Below are 19,470 nucleotides of genomic sequence, written 5' to 3' on the forward strand. Positions count from 1 at the left end.
AAAGCCACTAGCTTTTGGAGTGCTGCTCCTTCATCAAGTGATTGGGATTTCAGTTCACAAACAGGGCATATAAAGACACAAACTCAATTTACAAAATAATGGGTTGAAGCGAGTCTTTACAGGTAACCAGGTCTTAAAGGTACAGACAACGTGAGTGCAGAGAGGATTAAGCACAGGTTAATGAGATGTGTATTGTCTCCAGACAGGACAGTTGGTGAGATTTTGCAAGCCCTCCAAGGCGTTCTCCAAGGCGACCTTCACGACACATGACAACACAGAGTCACTGAGCAGAGACTGATAGCCAGTTCCGCACACAAGGACGGCCTCAATCGGGATCTTGGGTTTATGTCACACTATCTGTAACCCCCACGTCTTGCCTGGGCTTGCAAAATCTCACTAACTGTCCTGGCTGGAGACAATACACATCTCTTTAACCTGTGCTTAACCCTCTCTCCACTCACATTGTTTGTGCCTTTAAGACTTGATTACCTGTAAAGATTCACATTCCATCCATTGTTTTGTAAATTGAGTTTGTGTCTTTATATATCCTATTTGTGAACTGAAATCTCACTCACCCGATGAAGGAGCTGCGCTCTGAAAGCTTTTGCTCTCGACACCAGGACTTCAACCTGGTGTCGAGACTTCAAATTTCACTCCAAGACTTGACAGCTAAGGAAGATGCATTTGCAAAGTGACCAAATAGGCTAAGTACCAACTTGTAAATCCTTCCAATATACATCAATAGCAAGAATGGGTCAGGCATCGGATGGAAATAAACTGCAGTCTTTACCATCACTACAATCAGCCTACAACCTGCAACTTGGACTCCACTGACAGGCTTTCTGGCTCATTTAGTGTGGATCACATTGGTGCCAACAACACGAAGCCCAATCCCTGCTCCTGCCTGGGTGGATTTGGGACCTGTCTCATTGCCTTATCGGTGATGGAGGTTGTGGTACTGCGGGTCAGACCTACCTTCAGACAGAGAACTGAAGTAGAATCTAAAATAAGTCAACTGTAAGTAAGCACCAATCTTAGTCCAGTGAAATATTGCAACATGCTCAACTAATGAATAGAAATGCTTATTTAGTTTTTAATCTAAACATTTTCAACAATATCTTGTTTAAGAAAAAGGCTGCAATACATATTAAAGATATCTTCAACTAAATCGACATATTTCCTGAAAGTACTGACACTTGCAGATACATGTGCTGGCATCCCTCCCACAAGTAATCACTGCTCTCTCGAGTTAAGTATCAAACTATTCGACCAAGGCGAGGATCACAAGTCGAGTCTCATCCGATGACGACAGGACAGGCAATTCCACCGCCCCCCTCACCCCCAACAGAAGTCAAAAAGGAATAGCAACTCCCAAACCGTAGGGGAAGCTGAGGCCAAATGAGGTTCCCCCACCCAATGGAATTCATTTTAATCAGTATGCTCATCCTGAAACACGGGGCGGATTCGGGACATGAAATGAGTAATCTTCCACCACCGCAACTTGCTCAAAACTGGAAATGCAACAGCAGCAACAGTCAGTGCCAAGCAACCAATGGACATCGGAGTCCTGATTTCAGGCTGGGGGGAAACAAGGGCCTATAAATAGAAACCCACACGTTACATTTAGAGATTACACACACACATAGCCCGGGGTTTCTCCTGACGCCACGTATTATGGTACTTCCACCCTGACACTCCCAAGTTCCTTAAACTGAGTTGCTCAACCCTCGGCAGAAGCACAGAGAGAGGGAAAAAAATTCACCCTAAAAAACACTCACACACACAAAGAAACACCACATGGTCAACGTCCCACACTCCCGTGCGAGCCCTGTGCGGATTGGAGGGAAGTCGGTGGCCGTCCCGCCAACCGGAGCAGGCCTTGTTGCTAGGGTTCAGCAAAGTTTGATTGGATTGGCTGCGCTCTTTTCGCGCCCGATCTGTGTAGCCGGGCGGAGAACGAAGAACAAAAGAGAGAAAGAAAAGGAAGAGAGTGGAGAGCCCGGCGCCGAGTGAGAGTGGGACACTACAGAGGTACAGGCGGCTAGCGAGCGAGAGACAGAGAGACACCCATCTGCCGCCCCGACCACTACCTCGGCCGGGCCAGCCAACTCACCAGGTTAAAAACTCTTGCCAAAGTTTCGTCTCCAAGTTTATAAGCCCCATCAGCTCTGTCGGCGGCAGAGGAGGAGAAGAGAGCAAGGGTCACTTTATCTCTCTTCAGGTAAAAAAAACGAGGCGGATTAAGAGCTGCCACTCTAATTCGTTTGGGGTCCGGTTTGCGGCGGGTGGGAGCTGTGAGCTGGCTGTTTGTTGTTGGGGGGGGGGGGGGGGGGGAGAGGGAAAGGTTTGAATTCAAACGGTCGCCGCTCGCGGAAAGCGTTTGGAATCCGCGCGCGCTCGCCACGTTCCAGCCCCCCCGAGAGAATCAGTGTAGTGTCCAGCCCAGGGGCATGTCCCCCCCCCCCCGCATCAATGTTCATCAATAACAGGGACGGTTCACACACTGATCCAATCACACTGTCTGTAGCTGAAAGGTCTTTAGTTTAATCTGTCACTCGGGACAGGTTTAGCCACAGCTCCCGTTTTATCAGCTGCTAGGTTTAGCCATCCGAATCGGTGATAAACTTTTTTCTTTGTATATTAAAAATTGGCGTCTTTTCCCACCCCCCGAAGATCTGTGGCTCTCAGGCACTCTCTCCTGCTGGTAGTTGAATTAGAGCACGGTGATTAACTAGGTGACAAGAGGAGGCACGATGACAAAACCCAGAGTCATCAAGTGGGATGCGATAAGTAGGAGGGGAAAAATATAACAAGGCTGTAGTTGGGGGGGAGGGAAAGAACAGAAGGCTGATACTAATGTGTCAGAGAGCAGTCATAGGCGTGACTCCAGACTGGTCTCCTCCAGACAGGAGAGCTAAAAGCAAAACGGCTTCACAAAACAGCCGACTTAATGGCATTGATAGGAAGGATTCACGAACCCACGCTAAAAAGTGACAACACCAGGCAACACAAAAATGAGGTCAGCATGAATTCTGCTTAATGGGTCTAAGAAGTGCAGTATATGTCATAGTGGGATTTTTAGAAGGCCTTCAGGAGGATATAAATACTGACTCATGACAAAAGTTTGGCATGGGAGCCAGAGAACAAATGACGCAATAGATACAAAATAAGGGTCAAGGTAGTTATTCAAATTGGAGGGAGGTAGAAAGTAGTACTCCACATGAATCAGTGATGTTTCAATGGGTTTAATATTCAAAAGGAGTGAAGTTCCATTAAACTTGTATTGGCCCCACCAGAATACTGTGTGCAAGACTTCTACAAAAAGCACAGAGGTACTGGAGAGCGAGACCAGAACATACTGATTGCAGCTATTGGGAAATATTGAACAGGTTGGTGCTTTCCTTTTGGTAAGGCAGAGGTAATCTGAAATTTGGTTTGAGGATTGATGGAGAATGTTTCCATCTATAGAATTCAAAATCATGGGTTACTGGTGAGACTTGAAGCCCTGTATGCTCCCTCAGGTGACATAAATATTCTATTTGGCATTATTTTTAAAGCAAGAATGGTGTCCAGGTCACTTATCCAGGCATTATCCTGATTCGTCCCTCAATCAACACCCCAAAAACAGATTTTGTAATTTGATTTGCTTTATTATTGTCACGTATATTAGCAAACAGTGAAAGGTATTGTTTCTCGCGTGTTATATGGACAAAGCATACTGTTCGTAGAGAAGGAAATGAGAGAGTGCAGAACGTAGTGTTACAGTCGTAGTTAGGGTGTCATGAAAGATCAACTTAACGCAAGGCAGCTTCATTCAAAAGTCTGATGGAAAAAAGCTGTCCTTGAGTCGGTTGGTACATGACTTTAGTATCTCTTTCCCGACGGAAGAAGGTGGAAGAGAGAATGTCGGGGGTGCGTGGGGTTCTTAATTATGTTGGCTGCTTTTCCAAGGCAGTGGGAAGTGTAGACGGGGTCAATGGATAGGAGGCTGGTTTGCATGATGGATTGGGCTACATTCACGACCTTTTGTGGTTTCTTGTGGTCTTGGGCAGAGCAGGAGCCATACCAAGCTGTGATACAACCAGAAAGGATGCTTTCTATGGTGCATCTGTAAATGTTGGTGAGAGTCATAGTTGACATCCAAATTTCTTTAGTCTTCTGAGAAAGTAGAAGCTTGATGGCTTCCTTAAATATGGTGTCAGCATGGGTGTGGGTGGGGACCAGGATGGTTTGTTGGTGATCTGCACACCTAAAAGCCTGAAGCTCTGACCCTTTCTACTTCCTCCCCGTTGATGTTCTCTATGCTTCCTGAAGTTGATAACAATCTCCTTCGTTTTGTAGGCATTGAGGGAGAGATTATTGTTGTTGCACCAGTTCACCAGATTCGCTATCTCATTCCTGTGCTCTGTCTCATCATTGTTTGAGATCCCACTCACTACAGTGGTGTTGTCAGCAATCTTGAAAATCGAGTTGGAGGGGAATTTGGCCACACAGTCATAAGTGTATGAGGAGTATAGTAGAGGGCTGAGAACAGAGCCTTGTGGGACACTGGTATTGAGAATGATCGTGAAGGAGGTGTTGTTGTCTATCCTTACTGATTGTGGTTTGTGTGTTAGGGAGTTCAGGATCCAGTTGTGAAGGGAGGAGCCGAGGTCCAGGCTATGGAGTTTGGAGGTAATAATGACATTGAACGTTGAACTGTGGTTAATAAATAGGAGTCTGACATAGGTATCTTTGTTATCTAGGTGTCCCAGGTTTGAGTACAGGGCCAGGGAGATGGTGACTGCTGTGGACTTGTTGGGGCAGTAGGCGAACTGTAGTGGATCCATGCAATCTGGTAGGCTGGAATTGATTCGTACCATGACTGGCCTTTTGAAGCACTTCATAATGATGGATGTCAGTGCCACTGGACGATAGTCTTTAAGGCACCCTGCTCATAATCACATAACTGTTTCTGAGTTTGCTGTGTTTGATTTGATTGTTGTTTTTTCATTACAATTGCAGCTGCACTTCAAAAATACTTAATTTCTTGTTCAGCACTTCAGGGCGCCCGGTGGTCATGAAAGGTGCTGTTTGCACGAAAGCCTTCTAAATAGAAGATACTTAATAAGTCTGATGGGGAAATTTTCTGTACTCGGTTAGAATGTAAACCTTGAAATCCCAAGAAATGGCTGAGGCAAAGAGCTAAGATATCCTCATGAGGAAACTGGATGAATGCATGAGAGAGAGGGGATAGAAGATGTACCAAAAGACTGAGGTGATGCAGATGGAATGTGAGGAGGCTTGGAGTATAAACACCAACACTGATTGACCTGTTTCTACAGATTGCTGTTTTGTGCACGGTATAGGTCAAAAAGCCAGGGGTACTTAAGTCAAAATACATAAGAGTTGTAATTGAATGAGAAAAGGCTCTTGTGAGCATGATGTACTTTAATCAAGTTCATTATCCTGAAGTCAAATCATTTAGGTTTGTTTTGTGATACTTTGAATTTGAATAGGTCTTTGTAATGGAAGCATTAACGAACTATTCCTTCTGATGGAGGCATTCCAAAATAAGCGAACATTTTTAGAGCTAGGCCAGTTGCGTGTGAGATCAGAAACACTGTTTTACACACAGTATTGGAAATCTGGAATTTGTTGTTCCTATGGCTAAATAGTGTTGGGATACAGATCAACTGTGACCTGATTAAATGGCTCAAAGGGGACTTGGCTCGAAAAAAAAAGGAGAATGTCATTCTGCCCCTTGAGTCTGCTGTGCCATTCAGTATGATCATGGTTGATCTTCTAGCTCAATATCATACTCCTGCTCTGCCCCATACCCTTAATAGTTTTTGAATCTAGAATTCTGTTTCCATGTTACAGCCTCACTTTGTAAAGAATTCCACAATTTCACCACCCTGTGCATGAAGTTTTTTTCTCACCTCAACTCCAAACCCCTTGTTTTAGACTGCCCCAACCCAAGGAAACTTCAGCCCTGTTAGAATTTTATGTTTCAAATCAATCCCATTCATTTTCCTAAATGTGAATGAATGCAGACCTATTTGACACAATCTCTCCACGTACAACAATCCTGCCATCTCAGGAATCATCCTGATGAGCCTTAGTTGCACTCCATCTATGACTAGTATATCCTTTTAGGATTTAATTTACTCCTCTGCCTATGTTCCTAATTTAATTGTGCCTTCTCTCCTTGTTCTTACTGATTACTTCAGCAGGAGTGGATTGGAATGTAAAATTAATTCTTCAAAATTTTTAACAAGTTCTGTAGCTAAGGATGGATTTAAACTTCTTTGGAACAGACAGCCTGCAATATCATGATTCCTTTAAATAGTTAATTTGAAAGTAAATATTGACTACTTGAAGCAAAATGTAAGGTAAAATGTCCAGTGAAGAGGAAAGTATAATGGGAATTTAAATACTAACTTCAAATGTCTTCCATTTCCTCCATTGACTCTCAGAGCAGATTTGGAGAACTGAATGGCCTACACGTTAAAAAATGGTAATCTTAACAAAGGTGGAGTTTCTATGGAAGGTTAAACCAGTTTGGTAGAATGGCTATCTCCTAAACATTGTCATTTCTTGATACTCTTAACCTTTTTTGTTCGTGAAGCTGAAGATAATGCAGGTGAGTGTAAAATCAATATTAACTTAAGTGGCATTCTTCACCTTATTGTCTCTACTGATCTAAGATAGAATTCCACAGAATGTCACCCTTCTTGATAATCTGACATTTGGTTACAGCCTCTGACATTGAGTTTGATGTTACTGTTTGGCCACATTGAACTTAAGTCTGAATATGTACTTCCTGAATGATTCCCTATATTCATTATCATCAACTGTGATGACTATCAGCATTTCATTCTTATTTAAAATGTTGTTTTAAGTTCAGCCCAAGTTTGACAAGATGCAATCTTTAACATAGAAGCTGGAAGCAGGAGTAGGCCCTTTGGGCCTACTCGGCCATTCATTATGATTATGGCTGATCATCAAACTCAATATCCTGATTTACCCAGCCTGCTGCTGCGCACCCCCCCCCCCCCCCCCCCCCCCCCCAATATCCTTTGATCCATTTAGCCCCAAGAGCTATATCTAATTTCTCCTTGAAATTACACAATGTTTTGGCTTCAACTACTTTCTGCAGTAGTGAATTCCACAGATTTAATACTGTCTGAGCGAAGAAATGTCTCCTCACCTCAGTTCTGAAAGGTTTACCTCGTATCCTCAAATTATGACCCCAAGTCCTGGACTCCCCAGCATTAGGAACATTCTTCCTCGGTCTACCCTGTTAGAATTGTATAAGTTAACAGGAATGCTTTTTTTATATTCTGAGTAGAACGCACACCTTGACTCTTGTCAATAGATGGCAATACCAGTAAAGGGTAGCTGCTGTTTAAATTCAAGATACAAAAGTTTCGAAGAAATAAAGCTTTCCCCAATAAAAGTGTATGGAGATGGTTCTATTTAATTGTACTATCATATGCGTAAAGGTTTTGCACGAAATGCCTGATCTGAATTATAATTGCATTAATCAGCAGAATCATAGATTTATATGATAATAGGAAAAAGCTATTAAGTTGAATAGGGTTTTTGAAGTGTCCTGGGAAACATTGAGTCAATTGGAATGAGTCAGAGGGTGTGTCATCTTCTGACTGTAGCACAGATTAAGTAGATATTCATATATCTGGCAAACTTTCTGCTTGGTTTGCCTGGTGTCTGGTGCCAGATTCTGAATGTACTTGGTAATCTCGCGAGGCTTAATTAATGAATGGCCAATGTGCTTAAAACTTGCCAAGGTATAGTGTGGGCAACAAGATCACAAATGTTGAAAATTATATTGGCAGCCATTGTTGGCCAGAACATCCAAGATGATCGTTAATTTTTCTGTGAGTGGTACCTTGTGATTGATTATTAAATAACACTTATGAAAACATTGAAAATTCACAGCAAGTTGACTGTTAGTGAACTATAACCATTTTTTAAATATATGTTTTTCTTTAACCTTCACACAGTTGCATTTATGAATTGGTGTCTGGTTATTGGATTACTTTATTCCATCATTCTTGAAGGATTGCTGAGTTCCCAATGATGATTATACCCTGCTTGGATTTAAAAAAAATGTAACCTATAGTTGGTGCAGGAAAAATTTAAGCTTGTTTTGGCATTGGTTCATATTTAAAGAATAAGCTGCAATAGGAAATCATATAGGGTTAGCTTGTGTTGGTACGGGGGCTACTTTTTTCAGAACTATCTGAATGTGTTTCAAAATGCCATAGATAACTCGGGATGTGCTGAAATGGTTCTGTGTAGGTAGAGAAGAACACTATGTTTGACTGGTACTCATCATTTCTTTACATAGTGGTTAGTCACAGTTAATATCTTTCTCTGGAACACATGCAGAAGAGATGAATGATGGTCAATGTTATGTTGACCTCTGACTGTGGGCCATGTGTTTGCTTACATCATAGTGGCAGCAGTAGTTTACTCAGTATAGTGTTTCCCCTTAATATTACATCTCCATGCAATTGCTTATCCAATGTATTTACAAGTTAGCAAAGGTTACCCCATCGACTTGCATAATTACTATTACCCCAATGTCTAAGTTCATAGGTTTGAGTTGTCTGAAGGCCTCAAGGCCAGGGTGACCATCACCCTCTTTGTGTGTGGATCGTCATCTCCCCACCTTATATAGAAGATGGCTCTTGGTAGTAAGCACATCTTTGCATTTGGCTGTGTGGTGTGCTGTCATCAATGGATGGCTGCTACTTGGTTCCATCACAATTTGTAGCACTGACATGCTGACTGGGGATTGTCGCAGCTGTTCTTTCGGGGGTGGGGGAATCTGTCCAATGGCACTGAAGACAAAGGTCGACTCTTTTCATTGCTAATTCCTTTCTTGATTGTCATCTATTCAGGGTGTCCTGGTAATCATCTGAGAGGTTGGCTGGTCTGACCAATGAGGGACTTCTGGTACCTGTAATGAAAGAGAGAAGACAATTCAGATCTGAAGTCTCAGTCATGCTTGACAAACCTGTTGGGAGTTTTTTGAGCATGTTGCTTGTAATCTAGATAAAAGAAAACCAGTAGATGCGGCGTATTTGGATTTTCAAAATGCTTTCGATAAGGCCTGATGCAGAAGGTTATTAGAACCCATGGAATTGGAGGAATGGTACTGGTATGGATTGAGAAGTGGCTAATATAATGAAATAGTAGGAATAAATGGGACATTTTCGGGATGGCAGGTGTTACTTGTGGGGAAATGCAGGAATCGATCTCTGGCAACAGCTTTTCATAGTCTATATGTAATTTGGATGTGGAAGCAGATCTGAATTATTCCAAATATTTGCACAACTAGGTGGGAATATGAGTTGTGAGGAGGATACAGGGAGGCTTCAGGGGGATTTGGAGAGGCTATAGGTAAATGGGCAAGAACATGGCAGATGCCATATAATTGAATAAATGTGAAGTTGTCCACTGAGGTAGAAAAACAGAAAAGCAAAATAGTTCTCTGGCAAGTGGTTGGGCAGTGTCGATATCCAAAGGAACAGTGCTATCCCTATTCAAAAGTCACCAAAAGCTGGCGTGTAGGTACAGCAAGCAATAAGGAAGGCAAATTGTATGTTGGCCTTCGTCGTGAGGGAATTTGAGTACAGGAGTAAAAATGGCTGGCTGCAATTCATAGAATCCCTACAGTGCAGAAGGAGGCCATTGAGTCCACACTAACTCCCCAACAAAGCATCTTCCCCAGTCCATCCCCTGCCTTATCCCTGTGACCCCACTAATGCTGACGTATATATCTTGGATGTGAGGGGTAATTTAACACAGCTAATCCACCTAATCTGTATATCTTTGGACTGTGGGAGGAAACCAGAACACTGGAGGAAACCCATGCAGCCACAAGGAAAATGTGCAAACTCCACACAGGCAGTAGCGCTAACCACTGCAACATGCCGCACGATTTTATAAAGACTTGGTGAGATTGCATCTCGAGTATTGTGGAAAGTTTGATTTTATTTATTATTGTCACATGTATTAGTATACAATATTATTTCTTGCACTATGCAGACAAATCATACCATATCTAGGGGAGAAGGAAAGGAGAGGGAGTAGAATATAGTGTTACAGTCATAGCTAGGGTATAGAGAAAGATCAACTTTATAAGCTAGGTCCATTCAAAGGTCAGATAGCAGGGAAGAAGCTGTTCTCAAGTCAGTTGGTATGTGATCTAAGATGTTTGTGTCGTTTTCCCGACAGAAGAAGGTGGGAGAGAGTATGTCTGGGGTGCATGGGGCCCTTGATTATGCTGGCTGCTATGCTGTCCTTTCCTAAGAAAGGATGTACTTGCACGGAGGGAAGGGAATGGAAATTCACCAGGCTAATCCCTGGGTTGCCGGGATTGTCCTATGAGAAGGAACTGGGCTTGTTTTCTGTTACATTTTGAAGAATGATTTATTGAAACAAACAAAATTTTCATCATGATGGGGTAAATGTGGACAGGATGTTTCCCCTGGCTTGGTGAATTTTGAACCAGGGGACACAGCCTCAGAATAAGGTGCAGGCCAATTAAGGTTGCAGATTCATCTGTAGGAGATTTCTAAGATGATGCCGTCTTGCACTTCTCTGCACAGTGTTGCAGTAATGGCATTCATGATCTCAACATTTAAATTTCTCAATGGCTACCTGGTTCAACTGGTCTTATCCACTTTAGCGCAACATTCTCCAGTCTAGAAGTGATGAATCCTGACTTTTGCTGGGTTTTTTAAACTGCCTAGTCAGTCGTGATTAATTAAAAAATTTTTTTTTCTTTGAAGCGAGCTCAGCTGCCATGTGCTCAGGCACAGACTCTGGTTTCTCAATCTGCAATTTGAACAGCAATTTCTGACCACTCCAGAATGTAACTTACTTTCCAGGACTTGTGTCCAAGAATTTTACATTTTTTAGTTCACCTGTAGGTATTAAAACTGGACTTTGATGGGATTTAATGGAGTTTTCTGCTTCAGTGAGAAATTTAACTTCTGCCTTTAGCAACCAAGCTTTAGTTCAGGTCAGAACAATTCTTGATTTTATTTTCTTTCAGTTTTCCAATTTTCTTCTGCAGTCCCTGCAAGGTTTTGAGTTGTTCCAGACGATAAAGGTGCAAGCAAGATGCTGTCATCTTGCTTGCTCCTACACATGGCTCTGTCCAACATTATACTGATTCCTGGGGGTAAGTCATGTGTTCCTTCCATCACTGAGTGGTACAGTACTCCGTTACACATTAACCCTTTGTGTCATACCCTTGTGCTATACCTTTAAATTTTGCCTCTTGCTGTGTATTCACAATACTCTTTGGCCTTTTCCCCCTCTTATACTGGATGATATGTCCTTCACAAAGGAATCGACCTTTCCTCGCCATCTCCAATGTTCTTGCTCCCTCTACTTACGTCACTGTTTGTCTTCAAGCTCACTTATTTGGGCAGGAGTCCTGCCCGCATTCAATGGAATCTTTCACTGCCTTCAGTATTCCTCTACCTGGGCCCCTACCCCTGGCCTCCTACTCGCTTTTGATCATTTCATTGAAAAATGTCAGCATTGTATTGGCCGTCTCAATTTCTCTGCTCCTCTTCCAGTCTGTCTCCTTCTGAACTTGCTGCACTCTATTTGCTTAGATCCAACACTTGTGATCAAACCTGCAGAAAAGGGAGTGCCAATCTTGTCTGACACACTGACCTCTACCCCATAATCTCGTGCTCCAAGGGCAGCCATTCCAACTTCTCCAACCTAACCTTATCTCTGGAGTGATTCTGGTAAATTTCCTCAGTGCTCTCTCAAGGACCTACACACATAATTTAAGACAAGAGGTAATTATTGCTGTGTTTAGTCACAAAGAGCCAAGGCTGAAAAAAAAAATTGTTGCCAATTAATATATCCAGGTTTGAATAAAAATAAACAAATCCAAAAATTCCAGATAGTTTTGGGAGACCATTTATAGAGAGAAATTTTGTGAGAAGTTGAAATTTGAGGTAGTTTAGAAATGTGATTGAAGGGTAAAGATGTGAAATTCAAACTTGAGAAATGAACAATATTTGTAGCAATTAAGAAAATTTCTGAACTAAGGATGTTTCTCACAAACAGGTCTTTTTTTCTGAAAAACTTGGGTGAGTGTAGGGAGCTCATACCAAGCCACTGGAAGACTGTTTCATTTTTTCCGAATTTCATTCCCTTTTGGGAAATTTGTTTTCTTCAATATCTTTTTCATTCAATATTTATTATTTTAATTCATTTATGATTACATATTTGGATAACTGCTTATCAAAGCAATGTAGTTAACAGTATTGAAATGGCTGTTTTTCCTGCCACGCACTAATAGATTTTTAAAGTATTTTTTCATGGAATGAGGGCATTGCTAGCAAGGCCAGCATTTGTTGCCCATCCCTAATTATCCTTAAAGTGAGCGTCGCTAAGCCATTTCAGAGGGTCTAGAATTGATGTAAAATGCCCCTTTGTTATAGTTGAGAAAGAATTATACATGTTTTTTTCATGTTACCCAAGAACATCTGGCCTCTATCCACCCTGCTTGTGGGTTTTGTTATGTTACCTACCCTAATATGAAAGGTAAGTTTCAAAAAGAAAATTAGATGCCTGTTTAAGCTTGGAGTTTTAAAGGAGGCTGTTTGCTAAAGCAGTAGACAGCTCACCTTCCTACATAATATTGTATGATCATTTAAATGCATTGAAAATAACATTTTTTTTGTTCAGTTATTGTCGAATAGTACTGGAAGGGTAAAAAGTTTACTTCCTGACTATCCTAATAGCTAAAGTACAGGTGGCTACAATGACAATCTGGCAGATAGCAAACAGTGTCTTGAGGCCAGCTAGTGTGCTGCTTAAGAAAGCAGAAAGGATTGTTGGGCTAAGACCCAAAATTTGGATAAATAGTGACCGGAGTGATCAATTTCAGAGAAGTACCAGATGTGCTACTTTTTTGCTTAAGTCAAGTTTTAAGCAACTGATTTGTGGGCCAGATGAACAGCAAATTTGCAGCAAATAGAAATGCAGATAGGTGACTTGAGTTACCTGGTGATTGTGATGAGTTAAGCTTTTTCCATTGTAAAAGAATTGGCGTCTGGTATTATCATTGACAGTATGGTACAAAATTGCAACATGGAAAGTGAGCTTTTGTCGAGCATGAGCAACCTGGCCACAATAACTTTTAATATATTAGGGCAGATGTGTATTAATAACACACATTTTTATCTTTTGCAGAATTATCTCGCTGGATGGAAGTGCAAGCATTTGTTTTGAAAAATACCTCTACTGAGTGACCATGGGTTTTACTGGTAAGAAATCTACAAAAGGACCAGTTTGCTGGCGAAAGCGGGTCAAATCTGAATACATGCGTCTTCGACAACTGAAGCGCTTTAGACGAGCAGATGAAGTTAAGGTAGGGTGCTACAGGTTTTTTACTTCAAAGTAACTCAAATGACCATACTGTAATTGCCATTTTTGTGGCACCAGGAGAGGGTGCTATGTTATACGTAACATTTCACCTTGAATGTGTGTCGTCTCTTAAATATTGATTTTTATCAAGATACTATATATCAAGAATTCTAGCAATTGCAAACTAATACCTTTTTTAAATTTATGGAATGGAGGTGTCACTGGATAGACCAGCTTTTATTGCCCATCCTTAATTACGCTTGACAAGTTGATGCTTCTTGAACTGCTGCAGTCACTGTGGTAGATATACCCACAGCGATGTTAAGGAGGGAGTTTTGGGATTTTTACCCAGCAACAATGAAGGAATGGTGATATATTTCCAACTCAATATAGTGAGTGATTTCCAGGGGGAGCTCCACGTGTGGCAGTCCCATGTGTCTGCTGCTGTTGTCTTTTTAGATGGCAGCGATCGTAGGTTTGGAATGTGCTGACCAAATAGTTTAGGTGAGTTTTTGCAGTGCATTTTGTAGATGATATGCACTGTTGCCACTATTGTTAGTGGTGGAGGGAGTGAATGTTTAATGAGGTGGATGGGGGCTGCTAATCATAATACGTAATCTAAACTTGTTCTACATTACGTTTCTGTGATTACTGTTATTATAGGCTAATTCCCATGGCATCTTTTATAAATAGACATGTTCATCAGAAATGTTAAACTGAAAATCTAAAGAACTCCCTGCATTGAAGTATTGGCCTATATTATACACTTGGGTTTAAGCTAAGCTTTGGAACAAGGTCGAGCCACAGGACCAATCTGATCTGATCATGGCAGGTATTCTGCCCATTTCCTATAAATCTTAATTTCTTGAGGGATTGGAGATTGCTATCCCAACCTTGAATATATACAAGGATGGAGCATTTGCAACCCTCTGGAGGTGATGGGTTCCAAAGATTAAGATCTTCTGGGTAAATAAATTTCTTCTCTCAGTCCTAAATAGCCTGAGTCTTCCAGACATGTAACAACTATCACCTAAAAGAAAAAGGGCAGCAGATATTCTGCAAATGTCCAGCCATACACCATCCTTACTCAGTTGTATTGCTATTCCTTCACTGTTGCTGCATCAAAATCCTGGAATACCCTTCCTAATAGAACTGCATGTACCTACACCACATGAACTGCAGTACTTCAAGAAGGGAGTCCACCATCATCTTCTCAAGGGTGATAGGTACGGGTAGCAAATATCCTCTCCAGCAACAGATCCCATGAAAGAGCTTAAGACAATTAAACTTTGAGCCCACGGGCCATCAGATACAGGGAACTGGTCAGCTTTTAGATTCCCAAGTTTTTCTAATTTTTTTCTGTTATTCTCTCAGCCCCTCAGTTACCTTTTATATTTCTGATATACAAATATAACTTCTGTCATTTCCTCATTCTCCATGATGATATCTCCTGTCTCTGCCCCTAAGGAACCAATGTTTATTTATCTGTTGTCATTTTTATATAATTGAAAAATCTCAATTTATTTTTATAATGCTGTCTAATTTATTCACATTCTGTTTACTTCCTTTTTAGCAACATTTTAGTTGGCCTTTACAGGGCTTACTCTGTTCACATCTTAAGCCTCTTATAGTCTAATACCAACTATTCAACACTTCCCTCATAAGCCACAGGTAATTTGTCTCACGGATTTTCATAGACTTTTTGACTTTTCTGTACTGTTCTGGTTGAACATCTTGAATCCGTTTGAGAAATTTTCTCACTTTTTAAAAACTACCTATCTGTTCTACTTATATTCAGTCAATTGTAGCCAGCTCTCCCCCTATGTATTTGGCATCTCTTAAGTTTTTGATTGTTTAGAACTTGAGTATGTCCGTCTTTATTTGGTTCATTTTGATCACGCTTTCAATACTAGATCTAAAGTATCTGCTCCTAGTTCACTCTGCAAAATTATCTTCCAAACTATGTTCAATAGCAGCTATACCTTAGGGACTGCAGTGGTCCAAGAAGGCAGCTCACCATCACCTCTCAAGGGCAACTAGTGATGGACAATAAATGCTGGTCTATCCAGCGGCACCCACATCCCATTAATCATTCTTTTTAAAAAACTTGATTTCTTGAATCTATATAAAGATTGAAGGTGGCCATACGTTGTTTTTATTCAAGCTCTGATTTATTTCTTGTGTAATACTGTCCCAAAGGTAGAATTACTGTTAAGGGCCCATAACTTGCTCCCACGAGTGTTTTTCTGATTTCTTTTCTTAACTCCACTCATAACTGATTCTACTTTCTGATATTCTGAGCCAAGATTTTTTCTTATTATTGTCAATACCCTCTATCAGGACTACTGCTGTTTATTATTCCACTTGTTTGAAGCAAAGTACCTGTAATATTTATTTCCCAACATTAATCATTTTGTAATCATGTATTTACTGACAATTAAAGCAAATTCATTTGTCTCTTTTGTGGCTCTGGTTTTTCTACCTTGTTTCATATGCTATATGCAAGAGTCATGATTTTTTTAAACTTTATTTATTAATGCAATTTTTCTTAAACATTTGTTATTTCCTTTCTCACAAGAGCTTATTATCTTTTGTGCCTCTGAATTTTAAATTGGAACTTAATTGCTTAAACTATCTCAGCAGAATATAATTTATTGTTCTACTTCTGTGATTTGTCCCTTGCGAATTCTTCCCTACCCTCCCGCTCCAAGTCTACCTCTAGCTCCGATGGAATGTCTTTATTCCCTGTTCCAGGCAACAGTCCAGCTTTGGGAGCACTTGCTCCTACTACATGGATGGTGATTAAAGTAGCTGGAGAAAATGATGTAGCAGGTGGTTAGGGATGAGCATAATAATGAACATTGGAATGAGATGGAGAATGTAACCCTTAAAAGCAAAAGATTGACATGAGCAATTATGTGGCTGAAGAATTGAAGCTAATCAGATCAAAACAGAGGGTACAGTTGTCTAGTTTTAAATATAAAATAAATGATTTGAAGATGATAAAATGCATTAAAGCAGAGTGGACGAGAGCTGGTGCATGTAGTAAAGAAGATTTGACGATGAGAGGTGATCGAAATAGCTACTTGGAAGATATTGATTCTGGAAGTATGAAAGGGGGAAAAGACTCATGAATTTCTGGCATGGTGGCACAGTGATTAGTACTGCTGTCCCTCAACGCCAGAGACTGAGGTTCAATTCTGGCCGTGGGTGTGTCTGTGGGTCTCCTGTGCAGGTTAGGTTGATTAGCCACACTAAGTTGCTGCTTAGTGTTAGGAGGTTAACAATGTGGATGGGACCTGGGTGGGATTGCTGTTTGTTTAGACTCAATGTGCCAAATGGCCTCCTTTTACACTGTAGGACTCCATGATTCTTCATTTGAGAGTGCAACGAGTAGGTCTACAGTATTTTTCCTGATGAAGAATTGGTGGGGCTTTCATCGGGGCCATGAATCCATAGTAATTTTCTGTTCTCTATGCATGCTTCATATGGTTTGTGTCATGGCCCAAAATATTTATCCACTAATCCCAAAATATTATTTTCTGTACAAATTATTTAATTTGCATTTTCTGTTTGAATGAGCTAATACAATTATTACTTACTGAAATGTTGTTTCTGCAGATTAGTTTTGAATTTACCCTTGTTCAGGCGCAGGCTACATTCTCTGGGTCTGCTGTTCTGGACAAGGTGAAATATTTTTCCATGATCTACGTCATCTAGTTTTTTTATTAGAATACTAAAAACAGCATATGTCACCATTCAACGTTTTCTTTTCTGGTGAGAACATGTCAACTTGAAGGGTTTATTTGCCCTTCATAAACCAATCCCTCCAACTCATTCTTTTCGCTCTGTTATGTATCCTATCAGTATCTCCATTTATTTCTTCTTTTCTGGCTACCAGAGCTGTGCTAGCTGTCCTAGGTGAATAGCAGTCCTGTACCACTGTCCTTTTGAGTTATATAGTTCAACAGTTACATAATCCACTTTTAAACATTTCCAGTGATTCCTGTTTTTTCAGTACCAGAGGAATGTCTCTATTCAATAGTTAGGGAGAGATTTGTGCCAGTGTTCAGGCATTCTCCCCTAATTCCTTAAGAATTCTTGGATGCATTTTATCTGGTCACAGAGCTTTATACTTTTGTGATTCTGTTAAGCAAGCAAACATATGAATGGTGTCACAGTTTATTTCTATAACATCCTCTATCACCTTTTTAACATAGAACACTACAGCACAAACAGGCCCTTCGGCCCACGAGTTGCGCCGATCACATCAACACCTATCTATAACCCCCAATCCCATAAAACCCCATATACTCATCCAGAAGTCTTTTAAAAGACCCCAGCGAGTTCGCCTCCACCACCACTGACGGCAGCCGATTCCACTCACTCACCACCCTCTGAGTGAAAAACTTACCCCTAACATCACTTCTGTACTTTCCTCCCCGCACCTTAAATCTGTGTCCTCTCGTAGCGACCATTTCAACCCGGGGAAATAGCCTCTGAGAATCCACCCTATCCATTCCTCTCAACATTTTATAAACCTCTATCAGGTCGCCTCTCAACCTTCGTCTCTCCAGGGAAAAGAGACCCAGCTCCCTCAACCTAACTTCATAAGACATGCCTCCCAGTCCAGGCAACATCCTTGTAAATCTCCTCTGTACCCTTTCAATAGCTTCTACGTCTTTCCTATAGTGAGGCGACCAGAACTGTGCACAGTACTCCAAATGAGGCCAATTTTAAGGTGAAATAAGCTACCTATCTCCTTTGCTGGCAGCTGAGCCAAGAGAAAAGAAATTTTTTTTTGCAGTGTGGCATTGTTGGTTATGTTTTCAGTAGACTCACTCTATCCCGTACTTTAATTTTAGTCTCACTATAGCTATCTATGCAGTGCTCTTCATATCATAGAGTAGTTTGCCACTGAAGATGTAACCTAAACATTTCACAGCTTCCAGCATGACAGCCCACCACTGTTAATATCCAGTACAACTTACAGGTGTTTGAGCAATTATTACCTGTTTTTGCTACCAAAGTAGATAACCTCTCATTTATCCACATTATGCTGCATCTGCCATGCCCACTCACAGTTCGATCAGATCACACTGAAGCATCTCTGCATCCTCCTTACTGAAAAGGCTACCAGAATCCCTCCTGTCTACTTAGTTGGCTTTATGATGAATGAAAGAATCTTGGATGCATTCCTGTAATGCCAGAACCTTCCTATTACCTAAATGACAGACTCATGACACTTCACCTACAGCTCCTATGTAACCAATATGTCACCATCATCAGTGCTTATTCCCTGACCATTGTCTCTAATGAAGATGTTACAGAAAAATTGTACTCTGACCATGATGTCCTCACTAGCAACTCAGGAGAATTATAAGATATCCTTTAGAATCTTTGATGTCAGGGTGTCCAATGTCTGGAACATTTAAAAAAAAAACAATACAAATGGTGTCCTCTTGCTGACAGTGTGCTCAGCATGAGCATTTAACAAAATCCTCTCTTCTGTCAAAAGACAAATACATGATCACATGGTGGCATCTTTTATCATAACATTAGCATCTCCAGAATTATGTCATTGTTTGGGTCAAAGGTCTAAGTGAGGTCTGTATTACTGTCCAAGTGGGATACTGATTGCTGGATTGTAGATTTGTTTAATCTGTGGCAAACAGTCAGATTTCAAGGCCTAAATGTCCAAGCAAAAGCGGGTCAATGTCTCAGCTCTACAGGATCTTGACCGAAAAGAGAAATTCTTTCTCCCATTCCAGCACAATGTGATCAAATAAGGTCAGCTGTAAACTCCTGTTCCCAGACCATTGGGTTTGAGCATTGTCATCAGATGGGTTGGATAAAAATAATGCTGAAACCTGGAGTAAAAATGACTGCCTTCATTGCCAAATCAAGAAGACAGCATTCCCACAACTCTGACATCCAAAGGCAAAAATCCAGAAGATAAAGGACATGTAATAGGAAGAGAGAATCTGGGTGATTCAATCCTGAATTCCAGTTTTATAGGGATGCTGGTCTGATTAGCGTATCTCCATTTAAAGT

The 19,470-nt window shown here is 41.0% G+C and overlaps 1 protein-coding gene across 3 annotated transcripts in view; it reads left to right on the forward strand.

Annotated features, from left to right (window-relative positions):
- Positions 1–659: 659 nt before the first annotated feature.
- The window catches only part of ezh2 (enhancer of zeste 2 polycomb repressive complex 2 subunit), a 97,244-nt gene continuing 78,433 nt past the window's right edge, over positions 660–19,470 (forward strand). Inside the window, exons 1-3 of one of the 3 annotated variants that reach the window (XM_080209265.1) lie at positions 1,964–2,221; positions 3,297–3,389; positions 13,243–13,420. In XM_080209265.1, the coding sequence (XP_080065391.1) occupies positions 13,304–13,420 (117 nt within the window). In that variant the 5' untranslated portion in view covers positions 1,964–2,221; positions 3,297–3,389; positions 13,243–13,303. Of the gene's footprint in view, positions 1,018–1,963; positions 2,222–3,296; positions 3,390–13,242; positions 13,421–19,470 lie in introns of those variants that run through there. The other 2 variants (XM_080209272.1, XM_080209257.1) reach the window with 2 other exon arrangements.

The sequence above is a fragment of the Carcharhinus amblyrhynchos genome, chromosome 2 (assembly GCF_965287045.1).
Source record: "Carcharhinus amblyrhynchos chromosome 2, sCarAmb.v2.hapA, whole genome shotgun sequence".
In the NCBI taxonomy this organism is placed as follows: Eukaryota; Metazoa; Chordata; class Chondrichthyes; order Carcharhiniformes; family Carcharhinidae; genus Carcharhinus; species Carcharhinus amblyrhynchos.